The sequence below is a fragment of the Podarcis cretensis genome (genome assembly GCF_951804945.1).
Source record: "Podarcis cretensis genome assembly, chromosome: 2".
NCBI classification, from domain to species: domain Eukaryota; kingdom Metazoa; phylum Chordata; class Lepidosauria; order Squamata; family Lacertidae; genus Podarcis; species Podarcis cretensis.
Genome location: NC_137171.1, coordinates 85,328,172 through 85,355,151, shown reverse-complemented (window position 1 = coordinate 85,355,151; position 26,980 = coordinate 85,328,172). Strand labels below are relative to the sequence as shown.

The 26,980-nt window shown below is 46.1% G+C and overlaps 1 protein-coding gene across 5 annotated transcripts in view; it reads right to left on the bottom strand.

The window, feature by feature from the left end:
• The window catches only part of COL7A1 (collagen type VII alpha 1 chain), a 120,561-nt gene that overhangs the window by 86,143 nt on the left and 7,438 nt on the right, over positions 1-26,980 (bottom strand). For 4 of the 5 annotated variants that reach the window (XM_079966985.1, XM_079966988.1, XM_079966986.1 and 1 more), the window contains 20 exons: positions 25,928-26,108; positions 24,550-24,709; positions 24,033-24,126; positions 22,759-22,917; positions 22,135-22,298; positions 20,475-20,604; positions 18,311-18,430; positions 15,841-15,990; positions 14,467-14,586; positions 10,153-10,299; positions 9,209-9,325; positions 8,185-8,334; positions 5,562-5,690; positions 4,759-4,905; positions 3,746-3,871; positions 2,704-2,847; positions 2,481-2,606; positions 1,931-2,077; positions 1,242-1,367; positions 740-886 (listed from right to left, as the gene is read on the bottom strand). In XM_079966985.1, the coding sequence (XP_079823111.1) occupies positions 740-886; positions 1,242-1,367; positions 1,931-2,077; positions 2,481-2,606; positions 2,704-2,847; positions 3,746-3,871; positions 4,759-4,905; positions 5,562-5,690; positions 8,185-8,334; positions 9,209-9,325; positions 10,153-10,299; positions 14,467-14,586; positions 15,841-15,990; positions 18,311-18,430; positions 20,475-20,604; positions 22,135-22,298; positions 22,759-22,917; positions 24,033-24,126; positions 24,550-24,709; positions 25,928-26,108 (2,784 nt within the window). Of the gene's footprint in view, positions 1-739; positions 887-1,241; positions 1,368-1,930; positions 2,078-2,480; positions 2,607-2,703; positions 2,848-3,745; positions 3,872-4,758; positions 4,906-5,561; positions 5,691-8,184; positions 8,335-9,208; positions 9,326-10,152; positions 10,300-14,466; positions 14,587-15,840; positions 15,991-18,310; positions 18,431-20,474; positions 20,605-22,134; positions 22,299-22,529; positions 22,666-22,758; positions 22,918-24,032; positions 24,127-24,549; positions 24,710-25,927; positions 26,109-26,980 lie in introns of those variants that run through there. The other variant, XM_079966989.1, reaches the window with a different exon arrangement.

The following is a 26,980-nucleotide window of genomic DNA, read 5'->3' as shown; positions in this document are numbered from 1 at the left end:
AAGATGTTTTCACAGCACAGCAGATGTGAGAACAGCGCCATATACACAGCTAGCCACCAGTGGTTTGTTACAGTGATTCATTCAGCATTTTCCATGGAAAGGCAATACAAAAATATAATACATAAACACCACTGTAGATGTAAAAACAAAACAAAAAACTCTTTCTTTAGAAGTTGAGGGAAAAACAGCAAGACGGGCTTAAAACATTTAACAGGGCAGAAACAAAAGAACCTATACATCACATTATTTTTGGGGACAACATACAAACACCTTAATACTGCCTGAAGTTATAAACCCTCCAATCCACTCCTTTGGCAGGGTATGCACACCCAAGAAATTTACTGTGAAATCACTTTGACATAGTTCATGGGAAAGGGTCCATAAATTGAATCAAATAAGTAAATAAATAACAAGAAAGACACACAACTCCCAACCACCACAGTTTATCAGGTCACATATGTGAGACCTAGGAAAGAAGGGAGAGCACAGCAAACGAAGCCTTTTAGCTCTGATGAAATGCAATTTGAAGATGCCGCCATGAGATGGCTACCTTACTCCAAGCAGAGCCAGGCCTGAGGCAAAGCCCCACAGGGGACAAGAGGCAACCTAAGGGCACCTGCGAGAGTGAGGTACGTTTTGACTATCTCCCAAATTCATAAATAGGCAGAATGTGTCTTCTAGCTGATCTCTGTGCCTGCAGAGGCTGGCCAACTTAGTAGAGGATGGAAGGTGGATTTACCAGTGTTGGCAACAACAGCCACAGCTCTGCTCTCCTGGTTGCCCACCAGGCTGGTGATGCGAATTTCGTAACGCCCTCCTGGCTGCAGGTCTCTGATGTCATAGGTGTTGACATTGGCTGGAAGCAGCTGGCTCCTCTCTGGTCCACCTGCCCCGGGTGAGAGAGGGAGTTAATTTCCTGAGTGCTGGGCGGAAGTAAGAGAGGTGTAGGTAGCACAACAGGGCTGGGTAACCTTTTCTGGGCCAAGGGCCACATTCCCTCCTAGGCAACCTTACAAGGGCCACATGCCAAAGGCGGGTGGGTCCAGAAACGAAAGTAGGTGGAGCAACAAATGCAAATTCACACACACCCTTCAACCCAGGCAGAGTTCTAGATGGGGAGGAAGGAAACATTTAAGAGGGTGCAAAGCAGGGGTGGCTGAGGAGAGTCCTAAGGGCAAGGAGGCCAGAGAGAGAGGCCCCCAGACCTGAGGTTCCCCATCTCTGGTGCAGACAATACTCACCATCTGCCGGCTGCCAGACAAGCCGATAGCCTGTGCTTCCTGGTGCTGGGCTCCATTCGACCCGGATGTGCTTTTCAGAGGAGTCGGTCACACGCAGATTCCCAACTGGCTGAACTGAGACTGTCGCTGAGAGGAAAGGTTGGGAGGATTAGCAAAGGAAGAGGATCCAGGGAGTTCGATTGCTGCCATGGATAGGAGAAGGCACTGTAGTAGGAACTATTTGTCCAGGATGAAGGGAGTGAACCTTGCTGAGGGGAACTGAAGAATGAACCTGGACTCATCCTGCAGGGTGCTCCAAGAGTCCATTTGGGTATTTAATGTGGGATGAATACAAGGCCTTTCACCTTTTGTTTAGGAACTGCAGCTGGCACCCTCCATAGACGCGCATTCCAAAGAGCTGGAAAACCCCTGTCCACACCCTGTTTCACAGCCTCTGCTTCCAGGGAGCTTCTGGGATGACAGCTACAAATGCAGCCGCTGCCTAATCCAGGGTGCCAAACCCCACCTAAAAGGAGTCAGTTGATGCTCACACCCCTCACTCACTTGCCCATGAAGCTCACCAGCAACCTTGGGCAAATCACCGTCTCCAGACCCCCAGCCTAACTCTCAGAGTGGCCAGAGTAGTGGCCAGAGCTCCTCGAAATGAGGACTAGACAGAGATGTGGCACACAAATCCATTGAAGTCTTACGTGTGGTGACAATGAGAGACACAGGGTCTCCTTCGCGGTTGCCAATCAGTGCAGTGACCTTCACAGTGTAGCTGACTCCACCTTCCAGGTTCTGGATGTCAAAGGAATTGGTGCTTCCCGAGACCAGCTTGCTGTTTTCAGGTCCACCTTCGAAGAAGAGCAGAGTTTAAAAGGATGGGCAAAAATCATTTCAGTCTATCCCAGTTCACAAGTGCAAATTTTGATACTATTCACAGACAAAAGGTTATCCTTGCCCTACAACCAGGATGGGCAACCTGTAGTCCTCCAAAGGTTGTTAGACTCCAACTCCCATCAGCCCCCAGTCAGCATGGCCAATGGTCAGAAAGATGGGAGTTGCAGTCTGGCAACATCTGGAAGGCTAGAGGTTTCTAAACCCTGTCTTAACCTGTTTCATACTTGGGAAAAACAAATGGGGCTTTGGATTCTGGGACTTGCAAAGGTTCTGCTATCTCACTTTCTGGGACAAACATCAGCATCAGAAACAGCATCAATGCAGGCAGACTACTGATAAACTGAGCAGCTACTGTACCATCACTGCGGCCCCACACAATTCTGTAGGCTGTAACTCCAGGCACACCAACCCATGTGACTCGCACATCCGTGCTCCGAGACTCCAGGACCTGTAAGCTAGTGACCATTCCCACTTGATCAGGGGCTGCAAAACAAAAGAACAGCAAAGGATGGTTGAGAGCAGTACCATTGAGATGGACTTGCTGTGGGCATCCCTGTTCTACAGCCAGAGTTGACCTCACCTGTTGTAGCTGTGGTGGTAACCGGACTCCCTTCTAGGTTGCCAACCAATGCCGAGACCCCAATGAGATAGAAAGACCCAGGCCTCAGACCCTCAATAGTGTAGGAGTTTCTATTAGCTGGAAGGACTTGAGAGAACTCTTGACCTGGGGGAGAAGACAACATCAAGCAGGAGGAAGCGTATTCCATAAAGCAGGGCTGAAAACAGGGTGGACTATTACGGCAAGAAATTCCTCAGCTGAGAGCTACCAGACAGCAGCTCTGGGAATCTTTTTCTGCCATAATTGCCATGTAAGAGTCCAGACAGAAATTTCAAACAGAAACAGCATATCTTAGCACAAACAAGGTATCCTTCAACAGAACAGCTTCCAGGCATACCACAAAACCAGTCTACATCCTTCTGAGACAAATATTTCATAACAGCAACACTGAGTGTGTGTGTTTTAAAAAAGGAGAGACCAAGTGAGAGAGATTTTGCTGCCCAAAGGAATACAAATTCCAACTGAAGTGGGGGGTTTTTATATATAAGCTAAACCCAAGCTAAGAATTCCTGGCTATTGTATTTCACCTTTGAAATACAAAACTGTTTCCTTGCTTGGTTATAAAAGACAAACTCAGAGATTTCTAGATTGCTGATTAAACTAGACTCCTGTTGGTTGATTGTTTATTTATTTATTTTCCACTTTTCACCCTAAGGTCCCAGGGAAGGTTACAACATAAAAACACGATTATTAAAAATGGTTCAAAACAGCTTCATTAAACTACCCTGTCCGAAATGGCGTTGCATTTTAGAATTAACCTATGTGGAGACTTTCCCCAAGTTAATCAGGGTAACTGAGTCTACAGAGTTCCAGTGGGCTGTCACTTTTGTAACTGGGCAGCAGTCCTAAACTAGTTCTCCTTCCTGCCCTATCCCACCCCTGATATATTTCATCTCACTAGTTTTGACACTACACTTTAGTCCTTAAATACAGCAGACCCCCAAGTTCTGAATATATTCTGAAGCCAGAATATATTATTATTGCCACACACAGAACAACTCACCATCTCTCTGCCGCCATGTCACCTTATATCCGGTAACCCCGGCAACTGGATTCCACGTCACCCGCAATTGGCTGGGTCCAAGGGCAGCCACTTGTAGGTTGGTGATGCTGCCCACAGACGGGCGTTCTGCAAGTCCAAAGACAGAATTGAGGGGGTTGGCTAGGAAAAACTGGTCACGCACAAACAATTACACGCCACTTTGGAGCAGGGGTGGAGAACTTCAGGCCCAGAGGGCGTCTATATTGCCCCCAGACCATGCCCCTCCTCAGGTCACCCCTCCCCTCCTCAGGCCATGTCCCTCACCAGCCCTACTCCACACCTTCCTGAAGGGCTATTGCCTGGTTGGAATGTGTCCTTGACATGTGATGATGCCCTTGGTTTGTCTGAATGGGATATGGGAGTGAGTGCATCTATGAAGAAACCCATTTGCATGGCTGTGATGCAGCCTATGGTACCAAAGAGTCACATCTATTGCTCCACCCACATTTCCCTCTGGCCCCATCCACCACTGATATGTGGCCCTCAGAAAGCTACCCATAAAGGTATGTGGCCCTCTGGCTGGAAAATGTTCTCCCCTCTTGGCCTTGGGAGTTTTTGAAGTGCTTCCTGTCTCAGGGAGGAATTATTATCACCACACTGCAGATGGGGAGTGACCTGTTAAATCTTCTCACAAGAAGACCTGCTGGATCAGGCCAATGATCCATCTACTCCAGCATCCTTTTCTTACAGTGGCCAACCAGGAAACTCTCAAGAAGGACCCAAGCAACTGATATTTAGAAGCATTACTGCCTCTGGCTGTGGAAGCAGTGCATGGCTCTCAAGCCTAGGAGCTGGAGACCCACCTGTGTTCCACCTAATGGGCACAGGCTCTCCCTCCCATTGCACCAAGGTCTCAGGGTGCAGCTGGTGGCAATGGTGCTAGCATATGTGGCCCTGCTCCTACTTCCATGCGCATGGAAGCTAATTTCTGAAAAGGGCCTAGGACTACCTGGGATTAGTCGGTTGACACTTACGGATTCGGATGTTGAGAGGAACAGCGCTGCCCTCACGGTTGCCAATAACTGCTGACACGCGCACCACATACACAACGTCCTCTTTCAGATCAGTCAGGTCCTCGGTGGTCTGGGAGCCTGGGATACGCCGTGTTTTCTCCGTGCCATCTGCAGCAGAGACCAAAGCAACCACATGCTACACATTCACGAATTTCACTTGCAAATGAGGCACTCACATTGGTTTTCTAAGGCAGGAAAGTTCCTAGCCCTCTTGGTTGTGAAGTAAAACTGAGAGACATTTAAGACAGTATCGGGAGTTGGCTGAGGAACAATTTCTGGGCAGGGCATCCATCTGTCAACAAATGCTGTTGCACTGCACTCCACAACTCGGCCTCCCCTCCTATGGCTGCCATTTGCTCCTCCTCAGCAATGACTGGTGCCCATTGGGACTGGTAGGGTGGAAAGCAGAGAGGCTGACAGTAAGTGGGGCCAGGGCCATGACAGGAAGAGCTATCTAATTTGGGTTTCACTGCCCTTCTCCGCTCTTCTGACTCTGACAGTGGCAACACCCACACTAAGAAGGAGGAAGATGACAGATAGTCAACCTGGACTGAATGCAAGTAAGAAGGCAGGCAGGTGGGTGCTGGCTGAGCTCTGGCTGAGGCTGATGTGATACTGCCCCATTTTTCCTAATGCACTAAATTATTCTGCTTCCCCCCGCATCCCTGCTCCTATTAGCTGAGGATGCAAACTGGATCTTCAATAGCACCAGGACCACCATGAAGCAATCCCACCCCACAATTCCGCTTCCCCTAGATACTCACCCTGGGTATTGCGTAGCACAACTTTATATGCTGTGGCCCCAGGGACACCCGTCCAGGCCAGTCTGACTCTGTTCCCCAAAGTCTCAGTGACCCTCAAGTCAGAGATGCTGCCCACGGGTTGTGCCACCCCTGCAAGACAAATCAAAGCTCAAATGCAAGGAAGCCAGTGAGGGGAGCCAAGGTGCCAGCATGACGAGCAGTGGGACCAGCCACAGCAGATAGAGTGGTTGCACCAGGTCCTCATTACAGGGAAAGCCATAATTTATTTGCAGCAGAAGAGATGGGGAAGAGGACCCCCATATTGAACTTTGAACATCAGCAAAAACAAAAAAGCAGCATACAACTTAATAACGTACAGATCTGATCAACATGGAAGAGATGCATGTAGAAGGCCAACCAGGGGCCTAGAGCTCTGCTGCAGAAAAATAGGGATTTTCCAGAACGTTATGCAACCAACTTGGCTTATGAGCTGTGGCTGCTGGTGTGGAAGGTTCAAGTCCACAATTCTAGTACTTGATTGGCTGGAGGAAACCATGGGGACCAAATCTCAAGAGAAGGGGAAACAAGGCAGCACATGTGAACACCCCAAACCTGCAGAGATCTTCCCTGCCCACCTGCAGGTCTCCTGCCCCTGCATGAAATAAACATGTTGTTGTTTAGTCGTTTAGTCGTGTCCGACTCATCGTGACCCCATGGACCAGAGCACGCCAGGCACCCCTGTCTTCCACTGCCTCCCGCAGTTTGGTCAGACTCATGTTTGTAGCTTCGAGAACACCGTCCAACCATCTCGTCCTCTGTCGTCCCCTTCTTCTTGTGCCCTCAATCTTTCCCAACATTTAGGTCTTTTCCTGGGAGTCTTCTCTTCTCATGAGGTGGCCAAAGCATTGGAGCCTCAGCTTCACAATCTGTCCTTCCAGTGAGCACTCGGGGCTGATTTCCTTAAGAATGGATACGTTTGATCTTCTTGCAGTCCATGGGACTCTCCAGCACCATAATTCAAAAGCATCAATTCTTCAGCGATCAGCCTTCTTTATGGTCCAGCTCTCACTTCCATACATCACTACTGGGAAAACCATGGCTTAAACTATATGGACCTTTGTTGGTAAGGTGATGTCTCTGCTTTTTAAGATGCTGTCTAGGTTTGCCATCACCTTTCTCCCAAAGAGCAGGCGTCTTTTAATTTCATGACTGCTGTCACCATCTGCAGTGATCATGGAGCCCAAGAAAGTAAAATCTCTCACTGCCTCCATTTCTTCCCCTTCTATTTGCCAGGAGGTGATGGGACCAGTGGCCATGATCTTCGTTTTTTTGATGTTGAGCTTCAGACCATATTTTGCGCTCTCCTCTTTCACCCTCATTAAAAGGTTAAATAAACATTAAATAAACATGTATTGCAGTCAAAGGAACAGGTTGGTGGCCCAGAACAAAGAGGACTCCTGCCACTTGCATCATCCCTGGCTTTCCAAGCTACAGCCATTCAGCATTTGGGAGTCTAGTAGAGGAAGGCTTGGGCTCTTCCAAGGACCTTAAAGCTCCCTGCTCTCTCTCACACCTGACACCCATGGCGAATGAAAGAAACACCCATAAAACAAGCTCAGAAGCTTTCCTTCAGCATTCCTTAATGTGGTGCCCTCCTCTGGGTGTTGCTAGACTACAACTCCCATTCATCCCTGACCACTGGCCATGCTGGATGGGGCTGATGGGAGATGTAATCCAAAACATATGGAGGGCATCAGGTTGAGGAAGGCATCTTTAATGTTTATATTCATTCACATCCCATTCGCTAAAGGTATGTTGAAAGCAAAAGCATTGCAACACATCTGGGGTAGAAATGTCTACATAAATTTTTGAAAAATTACATCACAGGGGAGAACTGTTGGTTTAAGATTGGTTTTCTGCAATGTTTGATTTCTAATCTTAATTGCAAAGTAACCTCCTGTGAGCAAATGTTTTTGGTGACAAAAATGAGGGTTTGGTTTCCCAAAGATTCCCCAGGATTTTATCGTACTTTGCATTCTTTTATACCCATTCAATACAGCTCTGCATCGGTATATTTTTAAAGGGCTCTCACCCTCTTTTTAAAAAAGAGGTGGGGACATATTTTCAATGCTTTGTGGTCTAGCCAGTCAGGGGTCATGCAGCCACCAAAATAACATTTTGGCAGCACAGGGCCATTCCGTTTTGTTTACATGACAACACCACACACAGAGCAAATGAATTCATTTCCCCTGCTTTTGAAGCCCCGCCCCATATTATCATCTAAAGTGGGAGGCACATTTTGGCTTAGTTTTACTTAATTTAAATTAACTTGCATATTCAGAATTCCACCATCTAACCACCCAGCTTCTGCAAGGACATTTTCCGTATTTTGATCATAAAAAAGAAAAAAGCTTCTATCTTCTGTATAAACACTTCCCGACACTTTAAACAAAACTGACCCAAAGACAAACATCTCATCAATATGTAGAGCAAGGTTCAGAAGAGGCAGCTTTACCCTAATATCAGCCTACTGCTCAGAGAGATAAACTTGGCAGCTCTACTGCAAGGGCTCTTCCTTCTCTCCAGATGTGAAAGCAAAGTGGCAAGGGCTAAGCATGCAGCAAGTCATTAATCACTTACTCACCAGTCTGCAAGATGGTAACTGGGGTGGCCACTTCCTTGCCGTCATACAAGGTGTAGAGAGTGATGTGGTATTCAGTGCCTGGCTGCAGCCCTGTCAGAGTGTAGCTGTTTTCATTGGTGGGCAGTGTCACAGTCCTGGGGGGCTCCAAACCTGGAGATCAGCACAAAAATCACATTTAAGGATGCTAGGGAATTTATGAGCTCTGGTCTGGCTGACCTGATCTGCACCTCCTGGACTAATGTCTGGATTGAACCTTTGTTCTCTACAAGCACTTGCATTTCCCTGACACAGGTTTTCCTTCCTTAATGTAGTCAAATGCATTTTTAAAACACACATATTGGGGGGAGGGAGTATAAAAATGTGTATTTTGATAAAAAATATACAGTGGTACCTCGGGTTAAGTACTTAATTCATTCCGGAGGTCCGTACTTAACCTGAAACTGTTCTTAACCTGAAGCACCACTCTAGCTAATGGGGCTTCCCGCTGCTGCCACGCCGCTGGAGCACGATTTCTGTTCTCATCCTGAAGCAAAGTTCTTAACCCGAGGTACTATTTCTGGGTTAGCGGAGTCTGTAACCTGAAGCATATGTAACCTGAAGCGTATGTAACCTGAAGCGTATGTAACCCAAGGTACCACTGTATACCACTGTGTGTAAATAAATATTTACATGTGAATTTCCATGTGGCTTTAAAAAAAATAATTAGAGATTAATGCAAAGATGGAATGGAACAGATTTATAAGAGAACACTTGCAGAAATGGCATGGAGCAGAAATAAATTTGTCAACTCTTAGCCACAGCAATCATTTGCACATCTAGCCCACCAACTTCATCAGATCTTCCCGTTTTGTCCAGGCTTTGCAGCAACAACCCTATACTCTTTCTCTTAAGCCTTGTTCTATAGAGAGGAGCCTCATGCCTATGGAGAACCCTCAGAAATCACGTCTCAGGAAAATCTGGAAAAGGCTGGAAAAGAATCAACTTTCACACTCCTTTCCATAAGGAAGGAATCAGGCTAGGTTACCTGTTGCTTTTCTCCATTCCAGCCGATAACCTCGAGCATTAGGGATGATGTTCCAGGCCAACTGGATAGACGTTGGATCAATAGTGACAATTCTCAGAGTCTGGAGTATAATGGATTCTAAACATAGCAAAGAGAAACTGGACTCAGGAGGATTGAGACTCTTAGAAAAAGCTTGAGAACCACTCAGTACTCAGTACTTCACTTTCCACATATGTGACTAGGGGAGAAGTTCATTTGTGGAGGTGGGTAGGGAGCCAATCTGAATCAAAACACCCACTATGACAAGCTCTGTCCCTCTTTAAAAAGGAGGGGCCCAGCTGGGCTTTGCCTTTGAGATGCACAATGGGATCTTGCACACACAAACCAATCTTCACTGCAGTGTCTCACTCAATCTTCAGCATAGTTGCATTGTATTTTGCATTCCCCTCCCCCTTTTGAGTACAGTCGTACCTTGGTTGTCGAACAGAATCTGTTCCGGCAGTCCATTAGACTTCCAGAAATGTTCGACAACCAAGGTGAGGCTTCTGATTGGCTGCAGGAGCTTCCTGCACTCAATCGGAAGCTGCGGAAGCCGCATGGGACGTTCGACTTCCGAAAAAAATTCGCAAACCGGAACACTGACTTCCGGGTTTGCGGTATTTGGGAGCCAAAATGGATGAGTACCAAGGCATTCAACAACCAAGGTATGACTGTATTGGTGTGAGGGGAGGGGGTGAGCTGGTAATCAAACTTGTACCACAGAACTGTGCCCTGAACAATTCTGGTACCTCTGTGTAAAGCTAGTTTAAACTTGAGTTATCACATTATAAATGGAATGCTGAACAGACCAATAATTATTAAACCACAGGCCTCACTTTGCCTGGCCAATACTAGCATGATTTACTGCTAACAACAACAATAAAACAAACAAACCACAAATACTCCCTCAGGCACACAACACACACCAGTTCTCCTCCTGATGGAGGCTTTTGGCCCTTCCAGCTGCCCAAAGACTGGAGCAACAGTCACCAGGTAATCACTATCAGGCTGCAGTCCAGTCAACAAGAAGGAGTTTTTGCTGGGATCCACATCAGCTCTCTGCACATCCTGACCTGAGAAAGCACAGAACAAAGAAACAAAAGTTGACAGCAGAGTATTTAATGCATGTGGAGATGTTCACTGCATGCGGAGATGAACCTTAGGGTGGTCTGCATTCAAATGGCCTGCGGACCTCTGACACTTGGCTTAATTGGGAGGAGGGAGACTAAGTTACTACTACAAAGTTACCGTATTTTTTGCTCTATTGGACGCAGTTTTTCCCCTCCAAAAATTGAGGGGAAATGTGTGTGCGTCCTATGGAGCGAATGCAGGCTTCTGCCATAGCCACGCGCAACCCCTCCAGCAGGGAGAGGCTGCACGGGGCTATGGCTTCTTTAGCCCTGCGCAGCGTCTCCCGGCAAGGAGAGGCTGCATGGGGCTAAAGGGGAAGCCAAAGCAGCGAGCGGGATCCATCCCGCTCGCTGCCTTGCCTTCTTCCATAGCTGTGCGCAACCCCTCTGGCAGGGAGAGGTTGTATGCAGCCTGTCCGCTGCTCTTTGGGGCTGGGGGGGGGAAAATATTTTTTTCCTTGATTTCCCCCCCCCTAAAAACTGGGTGCACCCTATGGTCCGGTGTGCCCTATGGTGCGAAAAATACGGTAATCTTCACAGGGACATAGAAAACTCTAAGAAAACAGAAATGAGAGGATGGTCCCTAGCAGAGAGGATGCCATCAGCAGTCTCCCTGAAAGTGACCAATGTCCCACCTAAACAAATGCAGCTGTCTTCATGGACACACATAAATACTCAGTATCGACAATAACAAGGAAAAAAAGTTCCCCTGGAACAAACTGATTATTTTACAATATATATCATGTCTGGATCCTGTCCATTTCACAAAGGGTTAATTAAGCGTGGTGGAAGATAAAAAAGAAGAAACTTAAAATATTTCACACAGAACTACAATGGATTAACCTGCTTCCTAAACGAACTCAGAGGCTGTTAAAAATAAATGAAGGATCAACATCGGAAATGTTTTATTGGGACAACTGGGACTAATTAAGAAATGCCGTACAATATTAGATCATCTGGAAAAAATTTAAAGTATATCTTCAAAAATATTGTAAAATTAAGGATTGTTAGAAAGATGTTGGAAAAAGAAAATTATGTGGTTTTGGTAGAAATGATATAAAGGATTAAGTAAAAATGAATTGATGAAAGAGAGAACGTAAAATTACAATATATTAAAACAAATTATTAAGATAAAAACAAGGTTGGAAGGATTTGCTGAAATAATAATTTGAACTAGAATACAAAAATGGGAGGTGTGAGGAGGTCAAGGAAATAAGTAAAGGAAGAAAGTTATGTAAAGGTTTAATCTGTTCTTTTTTTAAAAAATGATTGTATTTTTTTGTATTTTTTCTGTTTTTTTTTTCTTTTTTCTTTTTGTAATTTTTAAAATTCTGAATAAATATTATTTTTTTTTAAAAAAAACAATATTAGATCATCACCTCCCGAACTTCAGAGCATGGGAAGATGTATAATTTGGCATAACATTTGGTTTTTTTATTGTATTAATTTGGAATGTTTTAATGTGGTTTTAATTGGTTTTTATTGGATTGTTAAAATGGAAAACTATATATATATATATATATAGAGAGAGAGAGAGAGAGACTCCGGTCTCTCTGGTCCAAGTGCAACAATCTCCATCAACTATCTCACAAGGGCTCCCAGCAATGCATGGAATGGCTACAGTCAATAGGTGGAATGAGTTAACAAGAGAACTGGAACCCAACAGTGATGCAACAGATCCTGCAAATTGGTTCTGGGTTATCCACTTTACTAAGTGTAACCACATATGCAGATGTGGTACCATATTTCATGATAAAGTTTCAGATAAAAGCAGCATTTGAATGCTGCTTTAAATGGAAGATAATTATATAATGATGAAGTTATGAATTATGTAATTCATTATATAATATAGCCATGATGTAATTAAGATATTAATTATATAATTAATTAGAAGGGGTGTAACTTTTGATAGCTGACTTTCTTTTTTAAAAGCAGAGATTTTGACAGCTTGTTGGAACAGTTAACACTGCTAGTTATCATTTTCAAGTTCTACAGCTGTGGAGAATGAGACTCTTCATTTCAGGGTTGTGGGTGAAAGATCCCCACATTGCAGGGGGTTGAACTAAACGACCCTTGTGGCCCTTTCCAACTCTACAATTCTATGATTCCACGATCCAGAGTACCGTATTTTTCGCTCTATAAGACACACCAGACCACAAGACGCACCTAGTTTTTGGAGGAGGAAAACAAGAAAAAAAATATTCTGACTCTCAGAAGCCAGAACAGCAAGAGGGATCGCTGCGCAGTGAAAGCAGCAATCCCTCTTGCTGTTCTGGCTTCTGTGATAGCTACACAGCCTGCATTTGCTCCATAAGATGCACACACATTTCCCCTTACTTTTTAGGAGGGAAAAAGTGAGTCTTATAGAGCAAAAATACAGTAATTTCTGGTTCCTCATGGAATTTTCTTAACACACATGAAAGTTTACCCATTAAAAGAGTTGAGGAGACTGGCTTTCAATAAAGGCAAGATCAGCTGCTAATAAGCTAAAATAACCCAGACTCAAACACATGTGAAACATAACTTTGTTAACGTTTATCCGACTGTTTGTTTTAATTTAAATTTTATGTAATTGTTGCATCCCATATGCTCTTCTGTAAACAAAGATATATATCAATGCAACCATGTTAAACAGTTTAAAGATGAACGGGAATAAAACTATGTTATAAAAACACACACACCACATGTCAGCATTTTATATGTCTGAATAGGCTTGACTAAACAAAAATGTTTTTAATAGGCACCAAAAACAGTACAGTGAAGGTGCATGCCTGATGTCAATAGGCAGGGAATTCCAAAGTATAAGTGCTGCCACACTGTGCAAGGAAAGTCCCACATAGTCTTATTATGCAAGTACACTCTATCACATATCTAGAATAAATTTTATAGTCATGTATCCTACATTGAATACATGTACTCATGTACTTCATGTACAGTTTAAGCTCGCAACTTAAACGGGGGTCATGTTCCGGGGATCGTGCCTTAAGCCAAAATTGCATATACAGTGGTGCCTCGCAAGACGAAAAGAATCCGTTCCGCGAATCTCTTCGTCTAGTGGTTTTTTCGTCTTGCGAAGCAAGCCCATTAAGCGGCTTAGCGGATTAGCGCTATTAGCGGCTTAGCAGATCAGCTGATAAGCGGCTTAGTGGCTTAGCGGATCAGCGGCTTAGCTGATAAGCGGCTTAGCGGATCAGCTGATAAGCGGCTTAGCGGATCAGCTGATAAGCGGCTTAGCGGATCAGCTGATAAGCGGCTTAGAAAAAGGGGGGGGGGAGGAAAAAACCCCGCAGGAACTCGCAAGACATTTTCGTCTTGCGAAGCAAGCCCATAGGAAATTCGTTTTGCGAAGCACCTCCAAAACGGAAAACCCTTTCGTCTAGCGGGTTTTCCGTCTTGCGAGGCATTCGTCTTGCGGGGAACCACTGTAGTCAAAACACACTAGGTGCAATGATTGGTGAGAATGTTAAAGTCTTTTTTCCCCTGGATGTCTACCCAGTTTAAATTTTTTATTTATTTTTTGCCATGCACATAAAGCTGAATGTGCACAAGTTGAATGAGCTTAAGTTGTGGGCTTAATGTTTATGTTTAGTATCATATCAGTTTTTGATAAATGATAGACATACTTTTTACACAGACAGTGGTGCTTCTTTTTGTGTGTGTAAGGAGTTGTTTGGACCAGTCACTTGCTTCTCTTTTAGCCAGCCATCTGATTAGGCCCTAGGCCAAGCCGCTTTGAAGTCTTGTTCTGAACAGCTATGATCAACACATTTGCTACCCAAAACACCACCTCCCGCACTTTCCATATTCATCTGCAAAAACCTTCAAATATACCTATTGAATTAAATAATTGCATCCCTCTTTTCTGGCAGCTGAAACACCATCATCTCACAAATAGTGCTATTTGCAAAGTGAAAACACCCCTGTATTTTCATAAGGCATCATTACAATTGATTAGGTCCCACTGGGTATGTAAAAAAGTGTATTTTCGTAGCATTCTGGGACAGTCAATTCATCTGTGGAGTCACAGTGACAGATCTGACTGATCATGCTGTGCTCTAGCATCCTGATATTGGAGCACAGGAAGAAAATGGATCAGCTGAGCGGACATACCTGAGAGAAGGCCCCAGGTAACACGGTATCCCGTTGCTCCACTCACGCCCCGCCAGGTCACCAGCATGCCCTGGGAGGAGATGTTCAAGGCAGACAGTTGCTGCACTCCTGACAAACCCACTGAGGATAGAGAAGGGGTAAAAAAAACCAACACTGAAAAATGTGAAGACATGCCATGTCCATTAAAGGTAAAGGACCCTGACAGTTAAGTCCAATCGCAGACAACTCTGGGGCTGTGGCGCTCATTTCGCTTTACAGGCCGAGGGAGCCGGCGTTTGTTCGCAGACAGTTTTTCTGGGTCATGTGGCCAGCATGACTAAGCAGATTCTGGCGCAATGGAACACCAAAACCAGAGCAGTGCACGGAAACGCCGTTTACCTTCCTACCAGAGCAGTACCTATTTATCTACTTGCACTTTTTGACATGCTTTCAAACTGCTAGGTTGGCAGGAGCTGGGAGTGAGCAACAGGAGCTCACCCCGTTGCAGGGATTCGAACCGCCAACCTTCTGATCGGCAAGCCCGAGAGGCTCAGTGGTTTAGACTACAGTGCTACCCTTGTCCCATTACCATGCCCATTAGATGTGCCATTTACCAGTAATCCTACAGTCTAGATGCTGGTGCACCACAACCTCACAGAATTAATTCTTAATTAACTGCAGCGCAAACTGAATGAAGGGAATGGTTCCCAGTATTTACAACTGTATTTTAAACATGGTGCATGAATACTGATGTTTTAAGCATGCACCAAATAATATCTAAAATGGGATGCCTCCTCTGAACTAAAACATCGGTTTAAAACCCTCAGCTAAAGATAAATAGACAGTCGATTGAAAAGTGCTACAGCACTGCCAGCCTACATCTCTCAAAATCTACAAACTCTTGCTAAACATGGGAGAGACTGCAATTCCTTAGGAACTCATTGGGGCTAGGTTTAGGGACAAGCAACTTTGGTGATTGTCTGGGGCAACTCAGGGTTGCCTGTCCATACACTGGCCACTAGATTGTTTAAATAAATAACACAAACAAGTCATATAGCACAAATAAGTACAGGTTTACAGATCCCAACATGCAGATTTATCATCTTAGGAAACAAGAATGAATCATGGCTATGGGTCATGCATCCAAAGTCATGAAAGGGGCAACAGATGCAATAAAAATTAAAGTGTTTCATAAATACAATAAGAATATTAACGTATTAAAAACACAGCGATTGTCAGAATCACTAGCCGAGGAAATTATTTCTACCTGCAGGGGAGAAATGTAAAAATCAAAGCACAAATACAATCTTCGTTTGCAAGTAGAGAAATACATGAGAGCCATCTCTCTCTTCCCAGTTCTCCAAGGCTGATGGTCTTAACTGAGATGGGACTTACAGGTTCGGCCATTGATCACGGCAGGTGCCACTGTCTGACGGGGGTAGATCGGGTAGAGTGTGATCATATAGTCAGTGTTGGGGCGAAGGTTGCTGAGCAAGGCTGAAGTAGCACTGGGCCCAAGACTGATCTCCTCGGGCTGAGTTTCACCTTTGATTGGAAATGAACAAGGAGAACTTCAGGGACACAAATAACAGAAGGGTGAAGGCACACAGCATTACCAGAGATCCCACACATAAATGACATCATTGGTTATGTGAGCTGCTTCTTATTTCAAAACACTGCTGGCAAACAAGTCCTCACTGGTTCTTTTATCTTTGAAATTTTAAGCTAATGGCCCGCATATAGTCAAGAACATGACCAAGTCTAATGACTGAAAGGTGAGGAGATTCACAGCTCTAAGTCAAAGCACCCACGTTGACCTGAGGGGCACATACATACTGAAGCCACCGCAGGGTGCAAGCACTTCTCCTTCTTTCAGAATATTCCTCCATCTTCAATACATAATAGAATATGCATCACAGTTTCATTATGTAACCCCAACTTTTAATTTGGTAGCCATGTCAGCTTCTGTGTGATATTATGGAGGTTAAGGCTATACATGGTTATGTTTCACCTCCGCATACCCATGTGAATCACAAGTAGGGAGTATGCTGCAACACTCGGGTCCTGAGGGCTGGACTAGATGGGTTCCTAGTCTGATCCAGCAAGACTGCTCCTATGCTCTTATGATCTTCCTTCCATTTCCTGGAGGAATCTATAGCCTATTTGAGAATCCAATCAATCCACATGTGGACAACCAAGGAGACACACTGGAGGGCTGTGCAGGTTCAGAGAGGGTCTTTGCCTATGGTAAATACTCCCTAGTCTTACAGGTTCATGGTGGAGGGTCAAACTGTCCCCTCCAAGTCTCACCTAGGCAGCACTTCCTGAGCAACAGAAGGTATGCACGTGAGAGAGAAAATGTCTGTGTGCATGGCTGATGGCAGCAGGTACAGGGGGTCCATCTAGTTGGGGTCCATCCCTGCCCCACCATGAATTCTTGTATGTCCCCACTTGTTTATGTAGGCACCTCTCAAATTAGCAGCAGATACACACATCTTTGAGTTTCTGGATCACTGCAGCCAACTGCAGGAATCTAAACCACTGGGCAGGGACCTGAGCATGGGGGCAGAAAATGGGTGCCAGGGGTGACCTCTCCAACAATGATAGACAAAGGACTTAGAGGGGGGACATGGGTAGACATGGTTTGGTTCCACTGTAGCTGACACTGCAGCCATTTGGCTCCTGCATGCAGAGCCAAACAGCAGCCCAAGCAAGTGGCTGCTTTTGCTGAGCTCAGCAGCATGTTGGTGCCCACAGGGCCAGCATTCTCTGCATTGCCATGGCAACAGGTGTGGCCACCCAGTGGGTGAGGCTCTGGGAGATCTGCCAGGGCTCTGAGGACTGGGATGGCTGCAGGCTGGGGAGGAGCAGCTCCAGGTGCAGCTTCCAACAGGCACAAAACACAGGAAATGGTAGAGGGAATCTTCCAAACAGCCTCCACTCCCCCAAGCCTGGACTCTCTCTCGCAGCACAATCTAAACTGTGGCAACAGCGCGCATGTATTGCGACACTCAGGCACACGAGGAGATGCTCAGGCAGCACGTTCACAGCTGCACAGAGGGACTCCACGCACTGGCACAAGCTGTTCCTCAAGGCTTTGTTTTCAAACTGTGCTATTACACAGAGCGTAAGCCTCGTCAACAAGAACTCCTGCCACAAGAGTGGGGCTGAGTTGTGCTTCTGCAAACTCCAGTGTGGCTGAGCTTCTCTCTTGCGATCAACAGCCTGCCTTCTACCAAAGAGCACTGCTTGCCCTCCTGCTGCAGCTGGAGCCTTGAAAGGCAAGGAAAACATGACAACAGCACCCACCCAACAGCCACAATGGCTATGTTCTATCTCCACTGTCAGAGGCAAGATGTCTTTGAACTCTAGTTTCTGGGAATCACAGGTGGGCAGAGCGCTGCTGCACTCGGGTCCCGCTTGCAAGCTTTCTGCAGCCATCTGGTTGGCCATTGTGAGAACAGGATACTGCACTAGATGGGCCATGGGCCTGATCCAGCAGGCTCTTCTTACATTCTTATCCCAGATATAAAACCAGGAGGCATTCTAAAGATTTTCCAGAGTTGCTTTTCAGTATCCTCTTAGGACCAAATTAGCTTATAACCTATGACCACTGCCCAGAGCCCATGTTGCCTCCTGGTACTTCTTGGCAACAATTCAGGCACAACATTTACTCTGCTTAAGGGGTGGGTGGAAAATGCTGTGTCCAATGATGGTTTACAATGCAAGTGAAAGCAGCAGCCTTTCAGCTCTTGAAATAGTTCAGAGTCAGTCTTACAGTTGCTCTGCAGCGCTTCCACCTAACAACAGGACTGATTGGGATTTCTGATCCGTAAGTGCCAACCCTGCCCTGAACTTCACTCACCTCTGCCCAGATACGTGAGCCTGTAGCCCTGCAGGGTACCCAGACCAGGGGCCCATGACAGCCTAAGGAAGGTGGGTCCTGCATCCAACACTTGGAAATTTGCCACTCCAGACACAGCCTCTGTAAGAGAAAGAAGATATGTCTGTGTGCCCTTCATGTGGGACTGAGGCACACAGTGGGTGCGAGATGAAACGAAGGCAGTTGCCTCAGTTACCAGCAGGTGTCGAGAGGAGAAAAACAATAGGAGTTTGCTAAGTTAAGAGTAAGAGTGAGCAACTGAGTAACACCAAAAGCCAACATACAACTGTTGTCATAAGCTAACTTAGGTGAGTTCTGCTCCCTGCATTTAAGATCGTCTCAATCTGTGCTGCTATATCCACCACAACCTGGAGTTAAGAGCTATGTATGATGCACAAATGAGGATATACAGTGGTGCCCCACAAGACGAATGCCTCGCAAGACGAAAAACCCACTAGACGAAAGGGTTTTCCGTTTTTCGAGGCGCTTCGCAAGACAAATTTCCCTATGGGCTTGCTTCGCAAGACGAAAACGTCTTGTGAGTCTTGCGAGTTTTTTCCCTTTCCCCCCCTTTTTCTAAACCGCTAAGCCGCGAAGCCGCTAATAGCGCTAATCCGCTAATAGGGATGCTTCGCAAGACGAAGAAACCGCTAGACGAAGAGACTCGCGGAACAGATTATTTTCGTCTTGCGAGGCACCACTGTAACATATTCTGCCAATAGCCTCCCCATTGCTACCATCAATTACAAAATCCAAGATGGCAGCAGTAATATATAATATACAGTGGGACCTTGGTTTAAGAACAGCTTAGTTTATGAACAACTTGGATTAAGAATGCTGCCAACCCGGAAGTAGGTGTTTTGGTTTATGAACTTTGCCTTGGAAGTAGAACATGTTTCACTTCCTGTTGAGCGTGTTCCATTTGTAAATTGAGTCCCCCCGCTGCTATGGGAAATCACACCTTGGTTTAAGAATGCTTTGGTTTAAGAACAGACTTCTGGAAGGGATTAAGTTCGTAAAACAAGGTACCACTGCACGCACGCACGCGCACGCATGCACGCACACACACACATGACAACATTCAGTAATAGACCCTGAGCACAGTTAAGTCAATAGAGACAAATGATAGAATCATAGAACTGTAGAGTTGGGAGGGACCGCAAGGGTCATCTAGTCCAACCCCCTGCACTACAGGAATCTGTACTTTATAACCTGTCCTTCCTTCCCAAAGCAAGTCCTAACAGCAATAAAACTACTGTACATAAAAACCATTTAAGACATCACTGGTAATGACACAGCTGGTATCTGCAGTGTAAATATAACACAACAATGGCAACTTGACTTTAATAGCAGCAGTTAAAAGAACAACTCATAAGCATCACAAAAGCAGTGCAAAACCAGATTCAACTAGTATTTAAGGAGGCCCAGGGAAATACAAAGGTCTTTGCCAAAGGGACATGTAAGTAGGAGCTAGGTAAGTCTATCTGGGGAGAATATTCTAAGCATGGGGTGCCACAGCCAAAAAGACACAGCCATCAGTTGCCAAGTACCTAACTTCAGAAGGTGCGGGCACCCATAGAAAGGTCTCCAATGATGAACTCAGCGTACATACAAGGTGCATGTGAGCTCTAAAAAGGAGGGAAGCAGCAGGTGGATCTGGAGCCTGACACCAAAGACCCAAGGTTTCTGTATTAATGGTGATGCCAAGATCAAAAGTAATGTCAGCCTCAATAACTGTGGGTTGCATACACATATAGTCCAACTCAGAGTAGGCCCATTAAAATAAATGGACACTTAATGGGTTTCCTCTGAGTGAAATTTAGTTGGATACAACTCCTTACATTTTTCCTCCCTGAGCCTCCTCAAAAACAGGCTACAACTGCACAGACTAAGCACCATTCATTGAACCTCCTACTGCTGCAATTGTCCCAACTGTGGCCACTTCACACACTAACTCACATACCAACTACCATGTTCCTACACAGAAAGCAATCCTCACACAGGAAAATGCACAAAGCCCACATGCACACAAGGAAACCAAAACGAATGACACTCTTGTGAAGAGTCACCACAAAGAGGCATAAACAGAAAGTCTCCAAGAAGTTGTGGAAATGTGGGACTATCGGAGGCAGAAGTCGTTACTCACGAGTACGTCCTTTGCCGGACACGGATTCTCCAATGCTGTTGGCATACTGAGCAATAACAGTCACCAGGTAATCTGTGCCTCCCCTCAAACCACGTAGCACGGTACTCGTCTCACCAGGTCCCAAACTAACCTGTCCAATAGCAGGAATGAATGGAAAAAACAGCTTCAGATAGTATGACGAATGCATCAGTCCCTAGTCATGTGTGACAAAAACACTTGTATCCATTTTAACTCCGAGAACATGAGGGAGGAAGCCATGACTGCCAGTGGCCTCCTATAACATAGGGACTTCTTAAACTAAATTAGCACCTGGACAGTAAAGCCTGGGTGAAGCAGCCAAAGGGCTAGAACAGAAGGCAGGTAGAGGGAGAACCTTGAGTTTCAACTGGAGCAACGGCGCTGAGGGAGGACTGTCTAACCCAGCCTTTGCCAACCTGGTGCCCTCCAGGTCTTTCAGACCCAAACTCCCACTGGCTAGCCCCTAACAGGAGTTGGCCCCAAACATCTGGAAGGCGCCAAGCCCAGGTTAACCCATTCCTCTTTGCTGGTTTCCTTATCTCTATCCAATCACACAAACTCCCCAAAGTTGTGGGGGGAAACACAGGCAAGATCCATGGGCCTCTCTATTTTTTCTCTCTGTGGAGTTCAGAAGAGGAGGAGTTTGGATTTGATATCCTGCTTTATCACCTCCCGAAGGAGTCTCAAAGTGGCTAATATTCTCCTTTCCCTTCCTCCTCCACAACAAACACTCTGTGAGGTGAGAGGGACTTAGAGACTTCAGAGAAGTGTGACTGGCCCAAGGTCACCCAGCAGCTGCATGTGGAGGAGTGGAGACGCGAACCCGGTTCCCCAGATTACGAGACTACCGCTCTTAACCACTACACCAAACTGTAGCTTGTAAGGGAAGGCATCTAAACTGGATAAATAGTGCAAAAGTAAAATGTAAATGAACACACACAGCTCTGGTCAAGTTTATTCCTGGGTGCTTAAAAAAGTAAATTTTCTGAAACCATTTCATTCCCCCCCCCCCCAAGGGAAAGATGGCAATATGTAGGGATGGTTGGACTAAAATATCTGCAATATTTACTTCCTTATCAACCCTAAGTTTAAACCTTCGGAGGGCAGGGGTAACAACATAAAATGCATCGTTTATGTTTTAAGCTACAATCTAAGCCTTCCTTACACTGGGCTTGGGGAGGACGGCTTGGACTGAGCAGAGATGTTGTTCGGCTCGCTTCTGCCAGCTGAGCTAGCCTCTTTCTGGTTGCTGCCGGTGGGCTGACTGACACCAGTGTCACTCTGTCAGTGCAGATTTCCCCGCTTCTGCCTGCCAAGCATGCAGCCAGGTGGAAAAACTTGCTGGCAGTATCCAGAAAGCGCTAAAACAGGGTGTTCCAAGAGAAGGGCTGAGCTGGTCTGGGATCTGCTGGTTCCCAAGCTGCTCTCAAAGCCAGCACTGGGTTGGAGTTGAGCCCATTCCCTGCATCCACTCCAGGCTTTCCCCGCCCCTTCCCCGCCATGAGTGGTCAGGCTGTGGATGCAGTGCTGGTTTCCACCACTCCACAGGGTCCCCATCAGCGGGGAGTTGGGATTAGCCTGCCTTTTGTGACTTGTAGCTAGGTAAAGACACCTAGGACTGCGCTGAAATGGGAAGCCTCACCTCCTGCCTCTCAGCTGTTATTTGCTGCCCCAAGCCTGTGAGAGGCACATACTGGACTTTGTAGCCTATTACAGGACCACCAGCCGCCGTCCAGCGGATCCTCAGCATATCTGTTCCCTGCTCCAGGAAGACCAAATTCGAGGGGCCACCATATGTCTCTGTACCTTAAAGTGGAGGGGAGGAAACAGAGAGAATAAATCAAGATCCTTGTTGGCACATGCAGCTCACCACAGGCCCAGAAGGTAAGGTGAGCAAAGGCCAAGAATTTCAGAAAAGCAGTTCCTCCTCACCCCCAACCCCCACACACAAAAAAGCTGAAAGGATTTGTAGAATGATGAGCAACTTATGTTGACACCAGCAAGCACTGGAGGGTAAGAAGATTGAATGCTACCCACCCGCAGGGTGAGGTTAAACCAACACTGAGCTTAGGTCAGGGTTCCTGGTGGAGTATCACATTGATTAGATCAGGAGCTTCCTCCAGGATTTGCTGATGCATTTCCATGGAAACAGGGCAGGCTGGGAATTAACCCCTTGCAACCCTTGCCAGAGAAAGAGAGAGAGAATCAGGACTGAAGCAGCACTTCAAAGCTGAGCGGCACCTGCACCCCACCCCAAACCTTTTACCTGCTGGCTGTAGGATGCCCCCAGTGCTGGTGCACACCCTCCGCGACACCAGCGGCAAGAGAGTTGAGAGGATTTTAAAGTCAGTGACAAAGAAGAAATAATCCTCCGTGGGGGTGGAAGCCACTTTGGTCAGCTCGCTGCTGTCCGCGTTCTTGATGCCTGAGTGGGAAACAGAGGACTCTGGTAACAATCGTCTTCAACCACCTTCAGACCCACATTTCCCCCTTCTTTGGGGTTTCCTAACCCTCTGTCTTTTCCATGCACTGGAGTGTTGGGTCCTCTCTGTGCATAGTTCTGGATACATAATGGCCCTTGATTACAGGCTAAGGCAAGAACATAGGAAATCTGACCATTGGTCACTCTAGCTTAGTATTGTTTACAATGAAGGGCAGATGATTATTGCCTACAATGAGCAGTCAGCTACTATCTAGTCTGAGACAGAGGAGATTCTCATTCCTCAATTCCTCACATTCCAGGAGTTAAAACTTGGACCTTCTGCATTCAAAGCAGATGTTCTACCACCAAGCTACAGCCCTCCCCTTGCCACCATGTGAGCACTTTAAGTAGAGGGCTGCTGTGAGTGACAGGTACAGGCAGTGCCTGCAACCCACACAAGGACTGTGCCAATTTCTCTCCTAATTGTAACGGACCCAAACAGGCTAGCATTGTACCCTCATGCAATGCTACAGCCAACACTGCAACACAAGATATTTCATGGCTTGTTGAAGAAGGGACAATTGCACGTGTTCAACATTCAAAATCATATGTGAGTTATTAATTCACCACTGTGGAGATATAACATTTGGGGTTTATAAAAAAAAAAAAGCTTCCTATTACGTTTTTTTTTTGGAAAATGTTAAAAGCATAATATGAGCCCTGATGGATCAGACCAATGGCCCATCTAATCCAGCATCCTGCTCTCACAATAGCCAACCACTTCCACATGTTCACCCCAGGTACATGTGCCATCTGTGAGAGGGAAGATTGCCAGGGATAACAAAACTAGGAGGCTCATCACCTGCTTGCAAAGTCCTTGTTCCCTGCCTAGGCCTCCTCATGTGGCAAGTAGGAACTGGTATAGATGTTAACCAGCATCACCCACCGAGCTCTGCTTTTTCATACAGAGAACCAGCGGCAGGGTGAGGGAGCAGATTGTAGGAGCCAGAGATTACGGGAAGATATGTATGGGGGATGGAGGAAGGGAGAAGTTCTCGTGAATGTTGACCTTCCTGGATCCCAATCTCTCACGGGACCTGAATGCAGTAGCCACTCACCCACAGCAAAGACTTTAATGCCTTGATCCTTCAGCTTTGCAGCTGCCCCCTCAACTTCATCCTGAGACTTTCCATCTGTGATGAGGATGCAGATCTGATGCAGAGAAGGGAAAGCTATAAGCCATGGAGGTACCCTCAACAAGGGGTTGTAGCAAAGTGCCTCTTTCTGAATTTACATTGGTGCAAACTTTTTGGATCCTTCACCTAAGCTGGGTAGCTCAAATGCAGGGGGAATGGTGAGGGGTTGCCGCATGCAACCTATTTTAAAGGAATGTGCATCATCACAGCCTGGGGGTAGCCCCCCCCCTTCTGTCTCTCTCAACCTTCCCAAAGAGAGTGATAGCTAATTATTCAGCTTCATAACATGCATGCTCCAACACTGCCAGAACCCAAAAGAGAGGCCACCAGGAGGCTAAGAAGTCCCACCAGCATATTACCCTGCTGCTTTGGCTACTGACTTCCCACCCATCCAGCCACCCTTCTCTCTGATCTAGCAGAAGACATTCTCTCATGGTACCTTTGGAACATTAGGCCGGATCTGACTGGCTCCAAAGAAGTTATCTGCCACATGGCGAAAGCCTGCCCCTGTCCGCGTGTTCCCAGACTTGTAGGCCATCTCTCGGACAGCCCTCATCACCGCTGTCCCATTGCGGTATGTGGAGAACGTGAACTCGGTCCTGGGATCAAAACGAAAGGAAAGGTCAGGGGAGGAGGCAGGAGGCAGGAGCAGAAGTCACAGGTCTTGCCAGCCCATCTCTTGAGTGGAGTCCACCGAATGAGCCACCATTTCTTTATGGGCAGCTTTGTGCATCACCAAAAAGTTTTTCAGCAATTCCCAGTGGTGCTCTTAAGGAGTTTCTCCAGGTGTAAGTGGAGTGGTTGGCTCTTCAGAAAAGGAAAATGAGACCATGCTGTGAATCCAGGTGTCTTTTATATTTGAAAAAAGAGCTAAAGTCTCAAGTTGAAAGTAAAAAAAAAAGACACCCTAGCCATTTTTATAGCCAGCTTAAGCTATTACTATTATCATCATTAGTTACTGAATTTGTATAATGCCTTTCATCCAAAAACCACAAGGCAGTTCACAACATAAACATGCAAAATGAAAACACAAAATGCATAATAAAACAAAGGCAAAACAAACAAATATCCCTCCTCCCACAGACACATTTAAAAGGCCATATAATGTTAATCAGCCAAATGCCTATTTGAAAAGAAGCTCTGTACAGAAGTTCTATTAAATTAGTCAGCTCTGTGAATAAGAAGCACCTTCTCTCCCTTGGGCATTGTGAGGATCATACTGCAGGAATGCAGAGAACTTTGAGCACAAATCTACATTATGACAATGGAAAGCTCTAGAACACTTCCCCCAGCATAGTGGACTCAATATGTTGTTGGTCTGAAACTCCCATCATCCTCAACAATTGGCCGTTGGCTGGCTAGGTCTGAGGTGAGCTGGAGTCCAACAACATCCAACAGGTTGGAGGAAGGCTATTCTATAGTAGCCTATAAGACAGGGGTGCCAGATGTTGATGGACTCAACTTCCATCATCCCAGACTATTGGGCCATATAGATTAGGGCTGGTAGGAGTCCAACTACAAAGACCTGAAGGGTCACAAGTTAGCCACCTGCACTATGAGAAAGGCCCTGCTGGATCAGACTGAGGGCTGGCGCACATGCTCTTTTTAACAGTCATCCATCAGGCACCTCTGGAAAGCCTATGGGCAGGGCACGAAGGCAAGGATCCTCCCTTGTGGTTTTTCCTCCTCAGCACCTGGTATTCATCAATACATTGCCTCTGATCCCATATGACAGCCGCAGCCATTGGATAGACCCATCTCCCATGAATTTGCAGCTCCTGCAAATACTGCTGGAGGACAGAGAGACTGGGACTCACCTGGGTTCGTCACTGTACTGCACAGCTCCAAAGCGCACCCCTCTCTCACCCACTACATTGACAAAAGGGGCAACCAGCCCCTCCATGAAGTTCCGGACCATTTGGAAGTTGGCTCTTCCAATGCTAGAGGATCCGTCAACCAGGAACACAATGTCGGCTGTGTAGACGTTGGAGCAGACCACTGTAAAACAACAACCCATGGCTCAGATGGTTCACTATCACATGAAATACAGAAACATGATAGGCATTCCATTTGGTGGTCAGAGGTTGAGTATGGCCAGCCTTGCACCCTGCTTCTATACAGGCCGAAAGCCCGTACCAGAAGCCTTTTGGAGAAAGGGCTGTGTATTCTCAGGTTGGCGTTGCATTCACTGCTGCCATTCCCAGCCACTCACAAAGCAGACAGAAACATATCTGCACACCAATCAGGTGTCCTTTACACTGGGAGTTACTCCAGTGCCTCATACACACCACATTCCTTTAGAGTTAAGTCATCAGAAAGAGATAGCTTGGGGCTCCAGCTCCCACAGGGGCAGACAGAACCATTCCTATTCCAAGAGGGTGACAAACTCGCTCCCTCTTTGTGCATCAAGTCCATAACTGGCCCTCTAAATCCCCAAGTCTCCATCCTATGGAAGGACTGGAGGGGAAAGAGGAGACAGCAAGTCCTGGCTTAATAACTGGCACACCTGAAATGGGGAAAGAAATACTATCTAGAATCATGATTTTTGATTTAGGAGGTGAATAGAGAAGGAGTGTCTTTTTCTGTAACAAAGGGACCATGGTAAATTCCTTTGCTTCATCCCAGACACACAGTTAGGGAGTGGAGCCCAACATTTTTGAAGATGTTTTTTTTTAATTGATCTTTTTTCTCCTGCTGCCAGGTGCTATGGGAAAGTGCAAGCCTACCTGCAAACACTTGCAGAGAAGCCAGACCTTGACACTTCAGTGGAGCTATAAGATGCTCAGTTTCCACTCAATGGAGCCACAATATGTTCCTCAAGGGGAAAATCAGTTTTTAAAATTATGAACTCCTTCTCCTTGGATATCAAG